Below are 17444 nucleotides of genomic sequence, written 5' to 3'. Positions count from 1 at the left end.
TGAGTTCCAAATTATTTTCTTTTTTTATTGAAAAAATTGACTGGGGTGTTTTTGGAAATTGATCTGCGGGCCGCCAGTTTAGTTGGCCATCCCTGGTCCAGACCACTGAGGTATAATAAAAAACGGTAGAGTATGAAGAAACTGCTTCTGATATAGAAATCCCCGATCACGCTTTTAGGCGATGTCATGGCGACGTTGGGGTGGTCTCGCGCATGTGCAGGCCGTCAAAAATCAAAGCAACACAGAGTTACACATGGAATAAACAAACATACAGTCAACAATACAATAGAAAAATTCTATATACAGTGTGTGCAAATGAGGTAGGATACGGGCGGTAAGGCCATAGTGGCGAAATAATTACAATATAGCAATTAAACACTTGAGTGATAGATGTGCAGAAGATGAGTGTGCAAGTAGAGATACTGGGGTGCAAAGGAGCACATGTGTCAGTTTGTCACAAGGTTGGGGTAATGACATGTTCAAATACTTAAGGCATTGGCTCGAATCTAGCCTTTGGATTTCTAGAATATGAACAACTAAGGAACAATATCATACCCCTAACCCCGGCCTGGTCTGCCACGCAAGCGTTCGCGAAAGTCTCATGATGTTGCATCTCTTGGTATGGGAAACTTTGTGATTTATGCCACTGTCAGTAGATCCAGACCATAGATTGGTCCAGACTTCGGTGAGGGCGGAGTTAAACTCTGACCCTATAGATAATTTAGCCGGGAATCCAAATACCACGTGTCCCCGCCCAGTCTCGTTCCATCAGTGCACGATTCACATAAAAAAAATAAAAAAAAAATCCCGCAAAGAGAAAGAGTTGTTGCTAAGATGGCGGCGCGGTGGGGAGCAGGCGAGGCGATGTTAACTGCCTGCAACATGGATTTTTTCGCAACAAATACACTGGACGAGGTAAAGTACAATGATTTGACACTTAAGTGTTTCATATTTGGTATCATGCGTGTATTTCTGCTGTATGTGAATGTCTCGTGTGCTGGGAATAATGCGCTGGAAAAAGTGACACGTGGATAAAATAACTGCTGCACAGACGAATCAGGGCATTATTATTAGCAGATGGTAAGATTACAACTAAAATATATTTATACGTAGAATGTTTTCATGGGTGTCTGTTAACTGCTGTATTAGTTAGTATACAAACCATCTGAAGTAGCCGGCTAGCTAAGTAACGCATTGCTAGCCGGGATAATGCCCGGATGTGTGGTTAGCTGTAGACAACGTGTTTTAATGTTGGCTTTAAATGTGTTGAATTTAGCCTTTGATTTCATTGTTTACTACATCGGTCAAACAAGGCAATGAGCATATAGTGTAGTAATCCTATGGCCATTACTGAATGTACGAATTTAGTTAACGTAAAACCACATGGATGACTAATAGGGAGTTGTCCAGTTTGTTTGGCTAAGATGAGGCCATTGACAACTAGCTGGATATCCGTATAAAATCGTGACAAGTCGATGTCCGGCAATTTTAACATCATATAACCAAATGTGTTGATTGAATAAACGTCTGAAGGCAATCTATATGCGTCATATTAACGGATGTTATTTTGGGCCTAGCTTTAAATTCGGTCTCAAGATGATTCATTCCCACGTGGTTGTAAATGTATGACGTAAACCATTCAATGAAACTGCATAATCGTGAATGCAAGTATATAGATTGTCAATGTAATGTACAAAGTTGACATTATCGTCAACGTTGTTTTACAGTTAAATGGCTGCAGGTAAGTTGGCTTGAGAAATGGTTTGTAATGAGTGAACCCCTGGCTACACGTGCAACCTTGTTTTAGACAATGGCACACCTTTGGGCGATTGGCAACACTTCTCTTTTAACCCAAGGTTGTATATGAGATTGTAATATTATTTCCAATACCATGCTCATAAATATGAGCAACACGTGGTGTTTGCGAATGAATCTGATGTTGACGCACTCAAACCAACAGCACTAGCTACGTTTTCTCGGTCAACCATGAAACTTTCATACCAGTTTGTGTATATTTCAGACAACGGAGTTGTAATTGAGGTATTATTAGCACAGATGTGTATACAATGCTGTCAGGATTCCACGAGGGTAGCAACGGTCTTTCCTACAACGGAGCCGCGTTTGTTGTAGTGCAACACGTGGTAATGAGGAAGGAGATCCCTTTGGGCGAGGTGCTGGTAGCAACATTTCCTACTGCGCAGGGTCAGGTAATTGTGCATGGACTGAACGACACGTGGGTGACAGATGGTAGTTTAGCCAAACATTCTCTTCCTAAATAATCGACAGCTATATAGATTAGGAATGAGGTATATGTGCTGTAAAATGATTTTATTGCAGTTGTACTTGCATTTATTTTTTATTTACCCCCATAAATGGAATGCAAAGTGCCCAAGCCTGTCCCAGGCATCCATTACGTGACGATTGGTCTTGTATAAGTGGACGGTAGTGAACAAAACTGTTTAGGTCCTACCATAAGAATACTTTTTAAATGAATATAATCGATCTTGTTTGCTGCTGAAGACTTCCCGCTGTCCTCACAACATGAACAGCATACTGTACACCATGATAAACATGTATATTTTTTCTTCTTCATTGGGACATCTTCTGTTTCACACTTGGACTGGGGACCTAGATACTAGGCTACATTTATCGCTACAAATGCTATGATAGTTTGGCCCAATCTAACATTATGTATGTTGGAAAGCTTCCAAAGAGTTATCCTCATTAGAGCTGTGCTGCTGCAGCATTAAGCTCAGATGGAGACTGAGCTTCATAAGTGACTCACTGGCTTCTGATTTGAAAGAACTAAAGAGTATTGGATGCTGTGTGGTATTTAGTTTGTGGGTTTGATTTTATGATAACATGCAATTCTGACATCTGGGCTATGATGTCGTGAACCCTCTGCCTGAGACGGATTCCTTGTCAGAGTGCCACACTGTAGAAGACAAACTTCCCACCCTGGCCTTGTTCTAAAGACGCACAGATACCCCTCTCGTACACACCACCCGGACAGATTCTGGATCAGTTGGTAACTCCCCAGGGCTCCTATCCTTGTGTGTCGTGTTTGTTTGTCCTGCTCACATCAAATCAGCCCTAAGCTGCTTCATAGTCCTGTTGTGTAACATTACCTTGTTGTGCTAGTGTGTAGGTAGTCCCAGGGTGTGACCATTTGTCGCATATGCTCCTAAATATTTTGCTGTGCCACCTGGAATTCTAAGTTGAGAGCATTGCGCGGATTTTTTTTAATGGTTAAGCTTCACTGTACCGTTTCTGAATGCCATAGAGAACTGAGCATAGATTTGTAACTTTGTTGACTGCACCAGCGACAACTGGTTTCTGGCCCAATTAGTTAAAAAGATATGATCCATAATACCCGCTGAACTTGTCTTCCTATAGCGCATGTGTCAAACTCATTCGGTGGAGGGCTGAGTGTCTGCGGGATTTCGCTCTGCCTTTGTACCTGATTAATGCATTAAAGTCGCTAATTAGTAAAGAATTCCCCTCACCTGGTTGTCTAGGTCTTAATTGAAAGGGGAAACCCGCAGACCCTCACCACTCCGTGGAATGAGTTGTACACCCCTGCTCAAGCGGATTGGCTGGCCGCATTTTACATTCATAAACCATGACTTTATAAAACTCCTCGAGCCATTTACCATTTGCTTACTCGTCGTTCAGTCAGAAATCTAACAATGCAAAAGTCCCCATCAAAATCGCTCTGTTTTAAGATAGTTGTGTTTATTTTTATTTTTTTATAGAATGGGTAGTGTCTCAATCTGCCTATCACTTTCCTCAGCCGCAGTGAAAGGTGGCAGAGCTATAGCGGTGTTTGTGACCATGAGGCAACGTGAAAATCTGTCAATGCACAAAATCATCTGTAGCGTCCAGCTGGTTTGACCTACAAACTATTATGATCTATTGAAAGATTAGGCTCTCAAGAACACGATGGCGTGCTCAATTCTGCTCTAGGACACCCACAAGCCTCGACTCGTCTGAATGTCCCCGGTACCAGTTACAGCAATTAATGGATATATATGGAGATTTGTGCCTAAAATAAGGGGACATTTGTCCCATGTAGTGAATCTGTTATTCAAAGCTTTATTTTGGCCAATGACATTAATGCGAAATTCAATGTTTAGTTCAGTCTTTTATAATACGTTTATTTAACTAGGCAAGTCAGTTAACGTCCCACCTACTCAACAGCCAGTGGAATCCCCTGGCACGATATTCAAATACCTTAGAAATGCTATTACTTCAATTTCTCAAACATATGACTATTTTACACCATTTTAACCTGTCTGGGCTAGGGGGCAGTATTGAGAATTTTGGAAAAAATATGTTCCCATTTTTAACTGCCTCCTACACCAACTCAGAAGCTAGAATATGCATATTATTGTTCAGGTTTGGATAGAAAACACTCTGAATTTTCTAAAACTGTTTGAATGGTGTCTGTGAGTATAACAGAACTCCTATGGCAGGCAAAAACCTGACAAGGCTTCAAGCAGGAAGTACCCTGTCTGACAAGGAGTCGTGCGTCTTACCTCTTTTTATTGAAAAGTAAGGATCTTAGCTGTAACGTGACAATTCCCAGGGCTCCAATAGGCTCTCAGAGCCCGCGAAATAACTGAAGGTTTACGAGGGAACCTCAGGTTGAAATATATTATCGCCTTTTGTAAGTGGATGCTCGGAGGACCTTTCAATGATGCGCGTGCATGAGTCGCTTCTGAGGAGAAATTTTATTCGGCTGTTTAGGCTCAATGCATACTCCCGGTCGGAATATTAACACTTCTCTACGACATAAATGGCATAAAAATTGGTTTTAAACAGCGGTTGACATGCTTCGAAGTACGGTAATGGAATATTTAGACATTTTTGACACGCCAATGCGCCATGCGCGGGACCGTGAAGAAGCATTCTGATAGTGTCTAGAACTCACGAACAAAACCTCGCTGTTTGGATATAACGATGGATTATTTGGGACCAAACCAACATTTGTTATTGAAGTAGAAGTCCTGGCAGTGTATTCTGACGAAGAACAAGCAAGGTAAGAAAATTTTTCTTATAGGAAATGTGATTTTGGTGGAGGCTGACCTGGGTGGGTATCTAAATAGCTAGCCCTGTAATGCCGGGCTATGTACTTAGATTATTGCAAAATGTGCTTCATCCGAAAAGCTATTTTAAAATCGGACATATCGAGTGCATAGAGGAGTAATGTATCTATAATTCTTAAAATAATTGTTATGCTTTTTGTGAACGTTTATCGTGAGTAATTTAGCAAACTGTTAGTAAATTCCCCGGAAGTTTGCGGGGGTTATGCTTTTTCTGAACGTCACATGCTAATGCAAAAAGCTGTTTTTTGATATAAATATGAACTTGATTGAACAGACATGCATGTATTGTATAACACAATGTCCTAGGTGTGTCATCTGATGAAGATCATCAAAGGTTAGTGCTGCATTTAGCTGTGGTTTGGGTTTATGTGACATGATATGCTAGCTTGAAAAATGGGTGTCTGATTTTTTTCTGGCTGGGCACTCTGCTGACATAATCTAATGTTTTGCTTTCGTTGTAAAGCCTTTTTGAAATCGGACAGTGGGGTTAGATTAACAAGATTCTTGTCTTTAAATAGCTGTAAAATAGTCATATGTTTGAGAAATTGAAGTAATAGTATTTCTAACGATTCAAAAATCGCGCCACTGGAATTTCAGTAGCTGTTACGTAGGTGGGACGAGTTCGTCCCACATACCCCAGAGAGGTTAACCTCTAGGGTAGGGGGCAGTATTTGCACGGCCGGATAAAAAAACGTATCCGATTTAATCTGGTTATTACTACTGCCCAGAAACTAAAATATGCATATAATTGTTTGATTTGGATAGAAAACACCGTAAAGTTTCTAAAACTGTTTGAATGGTGTCTGTGTATAACAGAACTCATATGGCAGGCAAAAACCTGAGAAGATTCCTTACCTGAAGTGCCCTCTCTGACCATTTCTTGGCCTTCTACACTCTTTATTGAAAACTGAGGATCTCTGCTGTAAGGTGACACTTCCTACGGCTCCCAGAAGGCGGCAGAACGGTGAATGATGACTCTGGTGTCCCAGGCTGAAAAACAGTTCAATCAAGTTCATATTTATATCAAAAACCAGCTTTTTACATTAGCATGTGACGTTCAGAACTAGCATACCCACCGCAAACTTACGGTTTATTTACTGAATTACTCACGATAAACGTTCACAAAAAACATCATTATTTTAAGAATTATAGATACAGGGGGGCTAAACTTGGTGGGTGTCTAAATAGCTAGCCCTGTGATGCCGGGCTATCTACTGAGAATATTTCAAAATGTGCTTTCACCGAAAAGCTATTTTAAAATCGGACATATCGAGTGCATAGAGTTCTGTATCTATAATTCTTAAAATAATTATGTTTTTTGTGAAGGTTTATCGTGAGTAATTTAGTAAATTCACCGGAAGTTTGCGGGGGGTATGCTAGTTCTGAACGTCACATGCTAATGTAAAAAAAGCTGTTTTTTTTATATAAATATGAACTTGATTGAACAAAACATGCATGCATTGTATAACATAATGTCCTAGGGTTGTCATCTGATGAAGATCATCAAAGGTTAGTGCTGCATTTAGCTGTGGTTTTGTTTTTTGTGACATTATATGCTAGCTTGAAAAATGGGTGTCTGATTATTTCTGGCTGGGTACTCTGCTGACAATCTAATGTTTTGCTTTCGCTGTAAAGCCTTTTTGAAATCGGACAGTGTGGTTAGATAAAGGAGTCTTGTCTTTAAAATGGTGTAAAATAGTAATATTGTTGAAAAAGGGAAGTTTTCGGATTTTAGAGGAGTTTGTATTTTGCGCCACGCCCATCATTGGATATTGGAGCAGGTGTTCCGCTAGCGGAACGTCTAGATGTAAGAGGTTTTAAATCGGGTACGTTTTTTTATCCGGCCGTGAAAATACTGCCCCCTATACCACAACAGGTTAAGGGCTCTTAACCTGTCTGGGGTATGTGGGACGATTTCGTCCCACCTACGTAACAGCTACTGAAATTCCAGTGGCGCGATTTTTGAATCGTTAGAAATACTATTACTTCAATTTCTCAAACATATGACTATTTTACAGCTATTTAAAGACAAGAATCTCGTTAATCTAACCCCACTGTCCGATTTCAAAAAGGCTTTACAACGAAAGCAAAACATTAGATTATGTCAGCAGAGTGCCCAGCCAGAAAAAATCAGACAGCCATTTTTCAAGCTAGCATATCATGTCACATAAACCCAAACCACAGCTAAATGCAGCACTAACCTTTGATCTTCATCAGATGACACACCTAGGACATTGTGTTATACAATACATGCATGTCTGTTCAATCAAGTTCATATTTATATCAAAAAACAGCTTTTTGCATTAGCATGTGACGTTCAGAAAACGCATAGCCCCCGGCAAACTTCCGTTGAATTTACTAACAGTTTGCTAAATTACTCACGATAAACGTTCACAAAAAGCATAACAATTATTTTAAGAATTATAGATACATTACTCCTCTATGCACTCGATATGTCCGATTTTTAAAATAGCTTTTCGGATGAAGCACATTTTGCAATAATCTAAGTACATAGCCCGGCATTACAGGGCTAGCTATTTAGATACCCACCCAGGTCAGCCTCCACCAAAATCACATTTCCTATAAGAAAAATGTTCTTACCTTGCTTGTTCTTCATCAGAATACACTGCCAGGACTTCTACTTCAATAACAAATGTAGGTTTGGTCCCAAATAATCCATCGTTATATCCAAACAGCGACGTTTTGTTCGTGAGTTCTAGAATGCTTCTTCCCGGTCTCGCGCATGGCGCATTGGCGTGTCAAAAATGTCTAAATATTCCATTACCGTACTTCGAAGCATGTCAACCGCTGTTTAAAACCAATTTTTATGCCATTTATGTCGTAGAGAAGTGATAATATTCCGACCGGGAGTATGCATTGAGCCTAAACAGCCGAATAAAATTTCTCCTCAGAAGCGACTCATGCACGCGCATCATTCAAAGGTCCTCTGAGCATCCACTTACAAAAGGCGATAATCTGTTTCAACCTGAGGCTCCCTCGTAAACCTTCAGTTATTTCCCGGGCTCTGAGAGCCTATCGGAGCCCTGGGAATTGTCACGTTACAGCTAAGATCCTTACTTTTCAATAAAAAGATGCAAGACGCACGACTCCTTGTCAGACAGGGTACTTCCTGCTTGAAACCTTGTCAGGTTTTTGCCTGCCATAGGAGTTCTGTTATACTCACAGACACCATTCAAACAGTTTTAGAAAATTCAGAGTGTTTTCTATCCAAACCTGAACAATAATATGCATATTCTAGCTTCTGAGTTGGTGTAGGAGGCAGTTAAAAATGGGAACATATTTTTCCAAAATTCTCAATACTGCCCCCTAGCCCAGACAGGTTAAAATTGTCAATCATATGGCTAAATCATTCTTGGTATGTCCATGTTGGCTACACGTGATGGTCCCTCTTTATTTTGGCACGGAGCAAATTTCAGGTCTGGGTGTGAACTTGAACGTTGGGAAGTCCCTAATTCTGTGCAGCTTCCAGCGTGCGTTTCCTGTGAACACTGAGGCTATACCGCTTTAAGTTTGTTTAAAGTGCCCAAGTAGGCTACGTGGTTATTTGATCGTAATGTAGGCCTACCATCAAACAATGGTGAAAATGCATCCCATAACATTTCAACGTGGAAATAGCTGTAATATCATTCGGCCAACAGCGGCAGCCAATGTGACGATCAATGTAGGCCTACATTCCATGAGACTTTTGAGAAAAATGTTTGATGAAAGAAACCACAAAATAAATGGCATTATTTCCATTCCATTACTACAGAGAATCAGACAATATGCTACCCTCTGCCTATTGACCCCTTGGCTTATTCAAGCCTGTCACAAAATACAACACTTACTCTTTAAGATGACAACCTCTTTACCTGACTTTTCAAAGATGTTAAGAAATGCACACTTTTGTGCTCTTGTAGGAAGCAATCACTTTCCTTTTGCGGACTCCAAATGTAGTAGAACTATGCTAATAACTCGCTGGCAAAGGATGTGAACAAAATGTGCACGCATGGCTACATTCAGCTCTTGCTTTGATCTCAACATAAGCGCATCTGCTCTCAACCACAGCTGTAAACACCGTCCAGTTCAAACTAAATGGCACAGTTCCATATATGGTAATGGTCTATTTCCATATAGGCTTACTGCAGCACTGATTGTTTATGGCGCACAGGTCTGTAGGGTACGGGCTGAGTCATGTGCAATATAATCCTTCTCCGTGTTCTGCCTACAACAATCTCTTGCGTAGTTTTGGTATGTTGCATTGGAAGTGGCTGATATTGTGTCGATTCGATCAGTCAATGGAAAAGTTGAGTGTTAACAGGGAAAACTCTAGAAAGTTGAGAAGTTAAATCTTGTGCCTCTGGTGGGCTGATATTTCGTCTGCGCTCTGCAGGTGGCTACTGCTATTTCTTTAGCACACTGCCGGTGGGTGCGTCAGCTTAGAGGGAACATTGCCTACACGATACCAAACGTATACTAATGATACGATACCAGGCCAAGTATCCCGATACGGAAAATGTCAGTGGCCTAGCGTCCTGTTCACCCTGTCCCAGGCACTTCCCTTTTTCTAAATGTTATGCACATGTGCTACACAAACCTGATTCACACTTCTCTATACAACACATTGATTTTAACTTCACACTAGAGGTCGGCCGATTATGCTTTCTCGACGCCGATACCGATTATTGGAGGACCAAACAAAGCCTATACCGATTAATCGGAAGATTTTTATATATATTTGTAATAATGACGACAATACTGAATTAATACTTATTTTAACATCAATCAATTTAGCTTCAAATAAATAATGAAACCTGTTCAATTTGGTTTAAATAATGCAAAACAAAGTGTTGAAGTAAAAGTGCAATATGTGCCATGTAAAAAAAAGCTACCTTTTAAGTTCCTTGCTCAGAACATATGAAAGCTGGTGGTTCCTTTTAACATGAGTCTTCAATATTCCCAGCTAAGTTTTAGGTTGTAATTATAGGACTATTTCTCTATACCACTTGTATTTCATATCCCTTTGACTATTGGATGTTCTTATAGGCACTTTAGTATTGCCAATGTAACAGTATAGCTTCCGTCCCTCTCCTCGCCCCTACCTGGGCTCGAACCAGGAACACATCGACAACAGCCACCCTCGAAGCATCGTTACCCATTGCTCCACAATAGCCGCGGAACAACTACTCCAAGTCTCAGAGCGAGTGACGTTTGAAACGCTATTAGCGTGCGCCCCGCTAACTAGCTAGCCATTTCACATCGGTTACACTAACCTAATCTCGGGAGTTGATAGGCTTTAAGTCATAAACAACTCAATGCTTGAAGCACAGTGAAGAGCTGCTGGCAAAATGCACGAAAGGGTTGTTTGAATGAATGCTTATGAGCATGCTGCTGCCTACCACTGCTCAGACAGACTGCTCTATCAAATCATACTTAATTAAAACCTAATACAGAAATACGAGCCTTAGGTCATTTAATATGGTCAAATCCGGAAACTATCAATTCGAAAACAAAACGTTTACTCAGTGAAATACGGAACCAGTCCGTATTTTATCTAACGGGTGGCATCCCTAAGTCTAAATATTGCTGTTACATTGTACAACCTTCAATGTTATGTCATAATTATGTATAATTCTGGCAAATGTAATTAGTCTTTGTTAGGAGTAAATGGTCTTCACACAGTTCGCAGCGAGCCAGGAGGCCCAAACTGCTGCATATACCCTGACTTTGTTGCACAGAACACAAGAGAAGTGACGCAATTTCCCTAGTTAAAAGAAATTCATGTTAGCAGGCAATATTAACTAAATATGCAGGTTTAAAAATATATACTTGTGTATTGGTTTTAAAGAAAGGCATTGTTTATGGTAAGGTACATATTGGTGCAACGATAGTGCTTTTTTTTGCGAATGCGTTAAATCATCACCCGTTAGCTGATGGAACAGTGGGACGCTAGCGTCCCACCTCGACAATATCCGGTGAAATTGCAGAGCCCCAAATTCAAATTAATTTACACTAAATATTTAACTTTCATAAAATCACAAGTGTAAAACATCAAAATAAAGCTTATCTTGTTAATCCAGCCAAGGTGTCAGATTTCAAAGGCTTTATGGCGAAAGCATACCATTCGATTACCTGAGGACAGCGCTCAGCACACAACATTACAAACCGTAACCAGCCAAGTAGAGGAGTGACAACAGTCAGAAATGGCAATACAATTAATCACTTACCTTTGATCTTCATATGGTTGCACTCACAAGACTCCCAGTTAACCAATAAATGTTTGTTTTGTTCGATAAAGTCACTATGTCCAAAAACCGTTTTGTTCAGTAATCAATTGGAACAAAGCGCGGTCACAGCAGGCAGACGAAAATCTAAACTACCATAAAAGTTCATAGAAACAAGTCAAACGATGTTTATAATCAATCCTCAGGTTGTTTTTGTCATAAATAATCGATCATATTTCAACCGGACAATAGCTTCGTCAATAAAATAAAGGCGCACTCCCGGTCACGCGCAGGACTCATGTCTGGAAATTTCCACTGTCCTCTCATTGAAAGTGGTGTTTCTCCCTCATTTTTCTGAGTAAAAGTCTGAATCAATGCCTAAAGACTTGCCACATGTAGTGGAAGCCATAGGGATCGTGAACTGGGTCATACGTCTTTGTATGGTGGATAGGCTTCCAAGGGGAAAAACAGCCATTTCAAAATAATAGCATTTCCTAGATGGATTTTCCTCAGGTTTTCACCTGCTGTATCAGTTCTGTTATACTCAGACATTATTTTAACAGTTTTGGAAACTTAAGAGTTTTCTATCCAAATCTTCTAATTATATGCGTATCCTAGCTTCTCGGCCTGAGTAGCAGGCAGTTTACTTTGGGCATGCTTTTCATCAAATTCCAAATGCTGCCCCCTGTCCCAAAGTTAAGTACTGCAGTGCATCTCCTCCTCATGGACTGGACCAGATTTGCCAGTTCTTGCTGTGAGATGTTACCCCGCTCTTCCACCAAGGCACCTGCAAATTCCCGGACATTTCTGGGGGGAATGGCCCTAGCCCTCACCCTCTGATCCAACAGGTCCCAGATGTACTCTGACATTCCTGTCTTGCAGGAAATCGGGCACTGACATTCCTGTCTTGCAGGGAATCACCCACAGAACGAGCAGTATGGCTGGTGGCATTGTCATGCTGGAAGGTCATGTCAGGATGAGCCTGCAGGAAGGGTACCACATGAGGGAGGGGGATGTCTTCCCTGTAATGCACAGCATTGATAGCCTACAAGCTCAGACCATGACGGACACCATCTCCAAATCAATCCCGCTCCAGAGTACCAGCCTCGGTGTCACGCTCATTCCTTCGACATTGAACGCGAATCCAACAGTCACTCCTGGTGTGAGAACCGTGACTCGTCAGTGATGGGCACTTTTTGCCAGTCCTGTCTGGTCCAGCGACGGTGGGTTTGCGCCCACAGGAGACGTTGTTGCCGGTGATGTCTGGTGAGGACCTGCCTTACAACACGCCTGCAAGCCCTCAGTCCCGTGTTTAAACCCTTTACAATGAAGATCTGAAGTTATTTGCATTTTTACGAATTATCTTTGAAAAATGGATGTTTCTTTTTTGCAGAGTTTGTGCACAATGACCTCTGTCATTGGCGATAAGGGGAAAACACTGCATGAAACCTTTACTCTTCATTTAAAGAAACTCCACCCAGAAACAATCTTTTGGTATTTTCTTTCATTAGTCTAATGTTGAGTCCCAAGATGTTTGGCTTGTCATCAAGCAATTTTGGGTGGAATTTTCCTTTAACACACACTCCCAACTTTAAAAATGTTAGGCACCAAACAGAATGTGTACCAGAAAGTGCTCAATTTGTTTCATTTATTTTTTGTTTTGTTGATAGTTTTGTCTTAAATAGGCCTATATGAATCCTACTTTATTTTATTTTTTTAAGCACAACATGAATAGCAGTCCCTTTTCCTTTCTTCCTGTGCCAATCACTTGCCTAGACCTACTGTCAAGTTACCAGGTCGTTGGCTAGCTTGCTAACATGACTGAACAACAGTTTATCAAAACAATAATCAGCGGTCCGGGATTAGTATAAAACCGCCTGCAACATGGTTTGTGAAATTATATCAAATGTGTGTAAAATCATGCCGAAAGAGAAAGTAGTGCCAGTTGAGTCCTTAAAAAAAACTGCTGTTTGAACTAGAGGAGCTGTTTCCTTTGCTGTAACACTTCAAGCATGACAGTCGCAAAGCTGTTTTTCCTTTCTGGCACTGCAGTGTGACAGCAAACTTGCAAAGCCTATCAGTCTGTCCTGTGCTCTTGGTCATACCAGGGATAAAATTAGATTTATGGACTTTGCTCGCACTGCTTCAAAGTAACAGAAGACCGATCAGGGTCTGCACCCCCCCCCTCGCCATCAAGGCTACATTTATTTTTTAAATGATTGAAGAATAGATGCACATGAAGAGCGGACGGAGAGAAGCAGGTGAGGGGTGGCTGGAAGAGGATTCAGCTGGTGGATTACAGCTGCCACACATGATATGCGTATGAAAGTGAAGTGGACATTATTGGACCGGTGCATACAAGCGACTAATTGCTGTTGCTTCAAATTTAACTGAATTTATTGACAATGACTTTATACATTTTATTACAGGTGTGTTTTTTTTTTTTAGGTAGGGCTGAGAAATGTTGAAGTATCGTGTGAAACGGTGCTATGGTATTCAAAAATGTTTATCATGTTTTGGTACTGTGATATTTCCATGGTTACAGTATAACGTGCAACACTGGCATTGGTCCATTATACGTTATGAAGCTTACTTAGTTCCCCAGCACAGTTGAGCCAGTCATGTGTTTGTAAATGGCACAACGGGAGAAAGTGTGAGCATGCGAGTCCATTTCTGTATTGATGGGCAATTTCTTTTTATATCGAATGTGTTTCTTTGCTTGATCAGGGACATTTTCATCAGTGTCAACAGAAGTGCACCGCTATTTGGCTGGCAGCCACAAGTAAATGAGCTTACAATGAAAAAGCAGTTTTTTATTTTTTTTGCTATGCATTGCCACTTCTCTTTAGGCATATAGAAACTACACACTACATGACAAATTATGTCGACACCTGCTTGTTGAACTTCTCATTCCAAAATCATGGGCATTAATATTAGAGGTCGACCGATTAATCGGAATGGCCGATTTAATTAGGGCCGATTTCGAGTTTTCATAACAATAGTTATTTTTGGCCACCGATTTTTCCTTTGTTTAAAATATTTTTAAAATTTCATACTTTTTTTTTTCTCACACCTTTAAATAACTAGGCAAGTCAGATTAACTTCTTGGGGCTATGTGGGACGTTAGCGTGCCACCCGTGGCGCACCCTATCAACAACAGGTGCATTTCAAGAGCGGCAAATTTGAAACCAAATAAATGTCAAAATTCAAATTTCTCAAACATACAACTAATTCACACCCTTTGAAAGATAAACATCTCCTTAATCTAACCACGTTGTCCGATTTCAAAAAGGTTTTACGGCGAAAGCATAAAGTTAGGTTATGTTAGGAGAGTACATTGACAATAGCTGTGTGTAATGTATTGTCAATTCAAAGACAGGCGTCACCAAAACCATAAAATCAGCTAAAATTATGCACTAACCTTTTACAATCTCCATCAGATGACACTCCTAGGACATTATGTTAGACAATGCATGCATTTTTAGTTCTATCAAGTTCATATTTATATCCAAAAACAGCGTTTTACTATGGCGTTGATGTTCAGGAAATCGTTTCCCTCCAATAACCGGCAGTCAAGTCAGCACAACAAAATAATTAATTAATATTAGAAAACATTGGTAAAATATTATATTGTCATTCAAAGAATTATAGATTTACATCTCTTGAACGCAATCGACTTGCCAGATTTAAAAATAACCTTACTGGGAAATCACACTTTGCAATAATCTGAGCACTGCGCCCAGAAAAATACGCATTGCGATACAGACTAACCGCCATGTTGGAGAGTATTTTCGATTTTAGATCTCTCCAACATGGCGGTTAGTCTGTATCGCAATGCGTATTTTTCTGGCGCAGTGCTCAGGACAGTGCTCAGGACACGTATCGTGACAAAAATGTAAAAATATTCCAATACCGTACTTCGAAGCATGTCAAACGCTGTTTAAAATAAATTTTAATGCAATTTTTCTCGTAAAATAGCGATAATATTCCGACTGGGAGACGTCTTTTTCGTTCAAAGACTGAAAATGTAAAATGGCCTCTTCACGTGCACGCGTGCACCCGTCTCATTGTTCTCAGATCGACCACTATCCAAATGCGCTACTGTTTTTCAGCCATGGACTGCAAAGTAATCATTCAACGTTCTGGCGCCTTCTGAGAGCCTATGAAAGCCTTAGAAAGTGTCACGTTACAGCAGAGATCCTCTGTTTTCAATAAAGAGGGTATAGAATGCCAAGAAATGGTCAGAGGGCACTTCCTGTACAGAATCTTCTCAGGTTTTGGCCTGCCATATGAGTTCTGTTATACTCAGACACCATTCAAACAGTTTTAGAACCTTTTAGGGTGTTTTCTATCCAAATCAAACAATTATATGCATATTCTAGTTTCTGGGCAGTAGTAATAACCAGATTAAATCGGGTACGTTTTTTATCCGGATGTGAAAATACTGCCCCTACCCTAAAGGTTAATTGACGCGTCCTCTCCTCCAGTTCAGTAGCCTATCAAACGTTATTGCATGTAACGGTTGTTGGCTTTTTGCTGATTAACAATTGAGCTGGATCTGTCTGCAGTGACTTCTCTAAGCTGTTAAAATCAGAGGCCCAGCTCCTATTAATTTAAAATGGAAAATTGTTAATGCAGCATGTATCCCACTGAATTGTTTCAAACTAAAACGTATTGGAGCCCATGCATCCAGATGCAAATTGGATAGTTAATGTAAGATTCACATCTGTAATATAGGCTATATCTCAATTGGTTTAAAAACAGTATCCTAAATTGTGTCCATAACTTAGAGCCATTAGTGGTAGGCCTGCTCTCCATGTGTAGGTTTGAGAGGAATGGCGCAGGGTCAAAGTAATACATTCCCAGCCGGTCAAAGGGCAAGATGATGCTATCGATCACTACTGGATATATTGATTAAACAATGCATCAAATATGATGTAACTTGCCAGGGCTTTGGCGCTAGTGGTCGATTTCGGATCGCTTTGACTTGTTGGGTTCTGGTTCTTCAGGCTTACTGACCCATACTCCCCCCATTTTCTCCCCATCAGGCGGTGATCCTCCATGGGGGCCTGTCTAATGACAGTCTGGAGCTGGAGACGGGAGAGGCTCTGGAGGCCCTGTGCTGCCTGGACCCCTCCATACTGTCCATATTTGAGGACACAACCACAGGAGAGGTAAGACTAAGAGAACAACTCAAATCACTTCCTGTTTCCTATATAGTGCTCTACTTTACTTCTGACCTGAGCCACTTATGTAATTTAACTTTTTGCTAATAGTTCAAATTTAACTGAATTTGCTGAATTGTGAAATTTTATTTAAAAATACATTTCTCTCAGAATAAAGTTGGACTTGATGAGGATAACGAGGCGACGCTGCTCACAGCTCTGACTGAGATCCTGGATAACGTGGACAACGAGAACCTGTCCCCTTTCGACACACTACCAGACTCTGATTTACTGACTGGCCAGAAAGGCCGGGAACACTCTCCGGTGAGTCCCACATACAAACTGAACTTATCCCTGTTTGACATGCTGCACAACTCCGAACATGTAAAAACAGACTTTGTTTACTTGCTGTTTGAGGTGAAGAAGAAATGACTTAACTCAGCACTGCTATCGAAATTTTCAATCAGAAATAATCAGATCCCCCAAATAGGCACATTTATAAGCTCCCGTTTTTGTGGAGACCAAGTAGCCTAAGGCTACTTCTATGTATATTCAGGTGCGTGTCCTTACTCAACGTTGACAGGAGCGCTACAAACAAATAACGATGAATAAATTGTAAACTCCTAAATGTAATGAAATAAACCAAGACTTGTTCCGCAGAAGTGTAGCCTAGATTGTGCGGTCTGCAACCAGGTCCACTCCAATAATAACGGTGAGACGGTAATAACATATTAAATGCATTAACATAAATTACCATAACAAACATGGATGAGAAATTATGGGAATTAAAGGTAAATTATACTGGTGTGCCATCCCTGCGGCGTCCGCAATGTATTAGTCCACTAGGACGGTTGAATCAGACTGTCTCCTGCCATAAAAAAAGATGTATAAACTCAGCAAAAAAAGAAACGTCCCTTTTTCAGGACCCTGTCTTTCAAAGATCATTT

At 40.6% G+C, this 17444-nt stretch overlaps 1 protein-coding gene across 2 annotated transcripts in view; it reads left to right on the top strand.

Moving 5' to 3' along the window:
- Positions 1-801: 801 nt before the first annotated feature.
- The window catches only part of LOC115194037 (peroxisome proliferator-activated receptor gamma coactivator-related protein 1), a 45683-nt gene continuing 29040 nt past the window's right edge, over positions 802-17444 (top strand). For both annotated transcript variants that reach the window (XM_029753312.1, XM_029753311.1), the window contains exons 1-3: positions 802-915; positions 16381-16506; positions 16669-16821. In XM_029753312.1, the coding sequence (XP_029609172.1) occupies positions 835-915; positions 16381-16506; positions 16669-16821 (360 nt within the window). In that variant the 5' untranslated portion in view covers positions 802-834. The remainder of the gene's footprint in view (positions 916-16380; positions 16507-16668; positions 16822-17444) is intronic.

This window comes from Salmo trutta, chromosome 5 (assembly GCF_901001165.1).
Source record: "Salmo trutta chromosome 5, fSalTru1.1, whole genome shotgun sequence".
NCBI classification, from domain to species: Eukaryota; Metazoa; Chordata; class Actinopteri; order Salmoniformes; family Salmonidae; genus Salmo; species Salmo trutta.
This window is presented reverse-complemented; position numbering and strand designations above follow the sequence as displayed.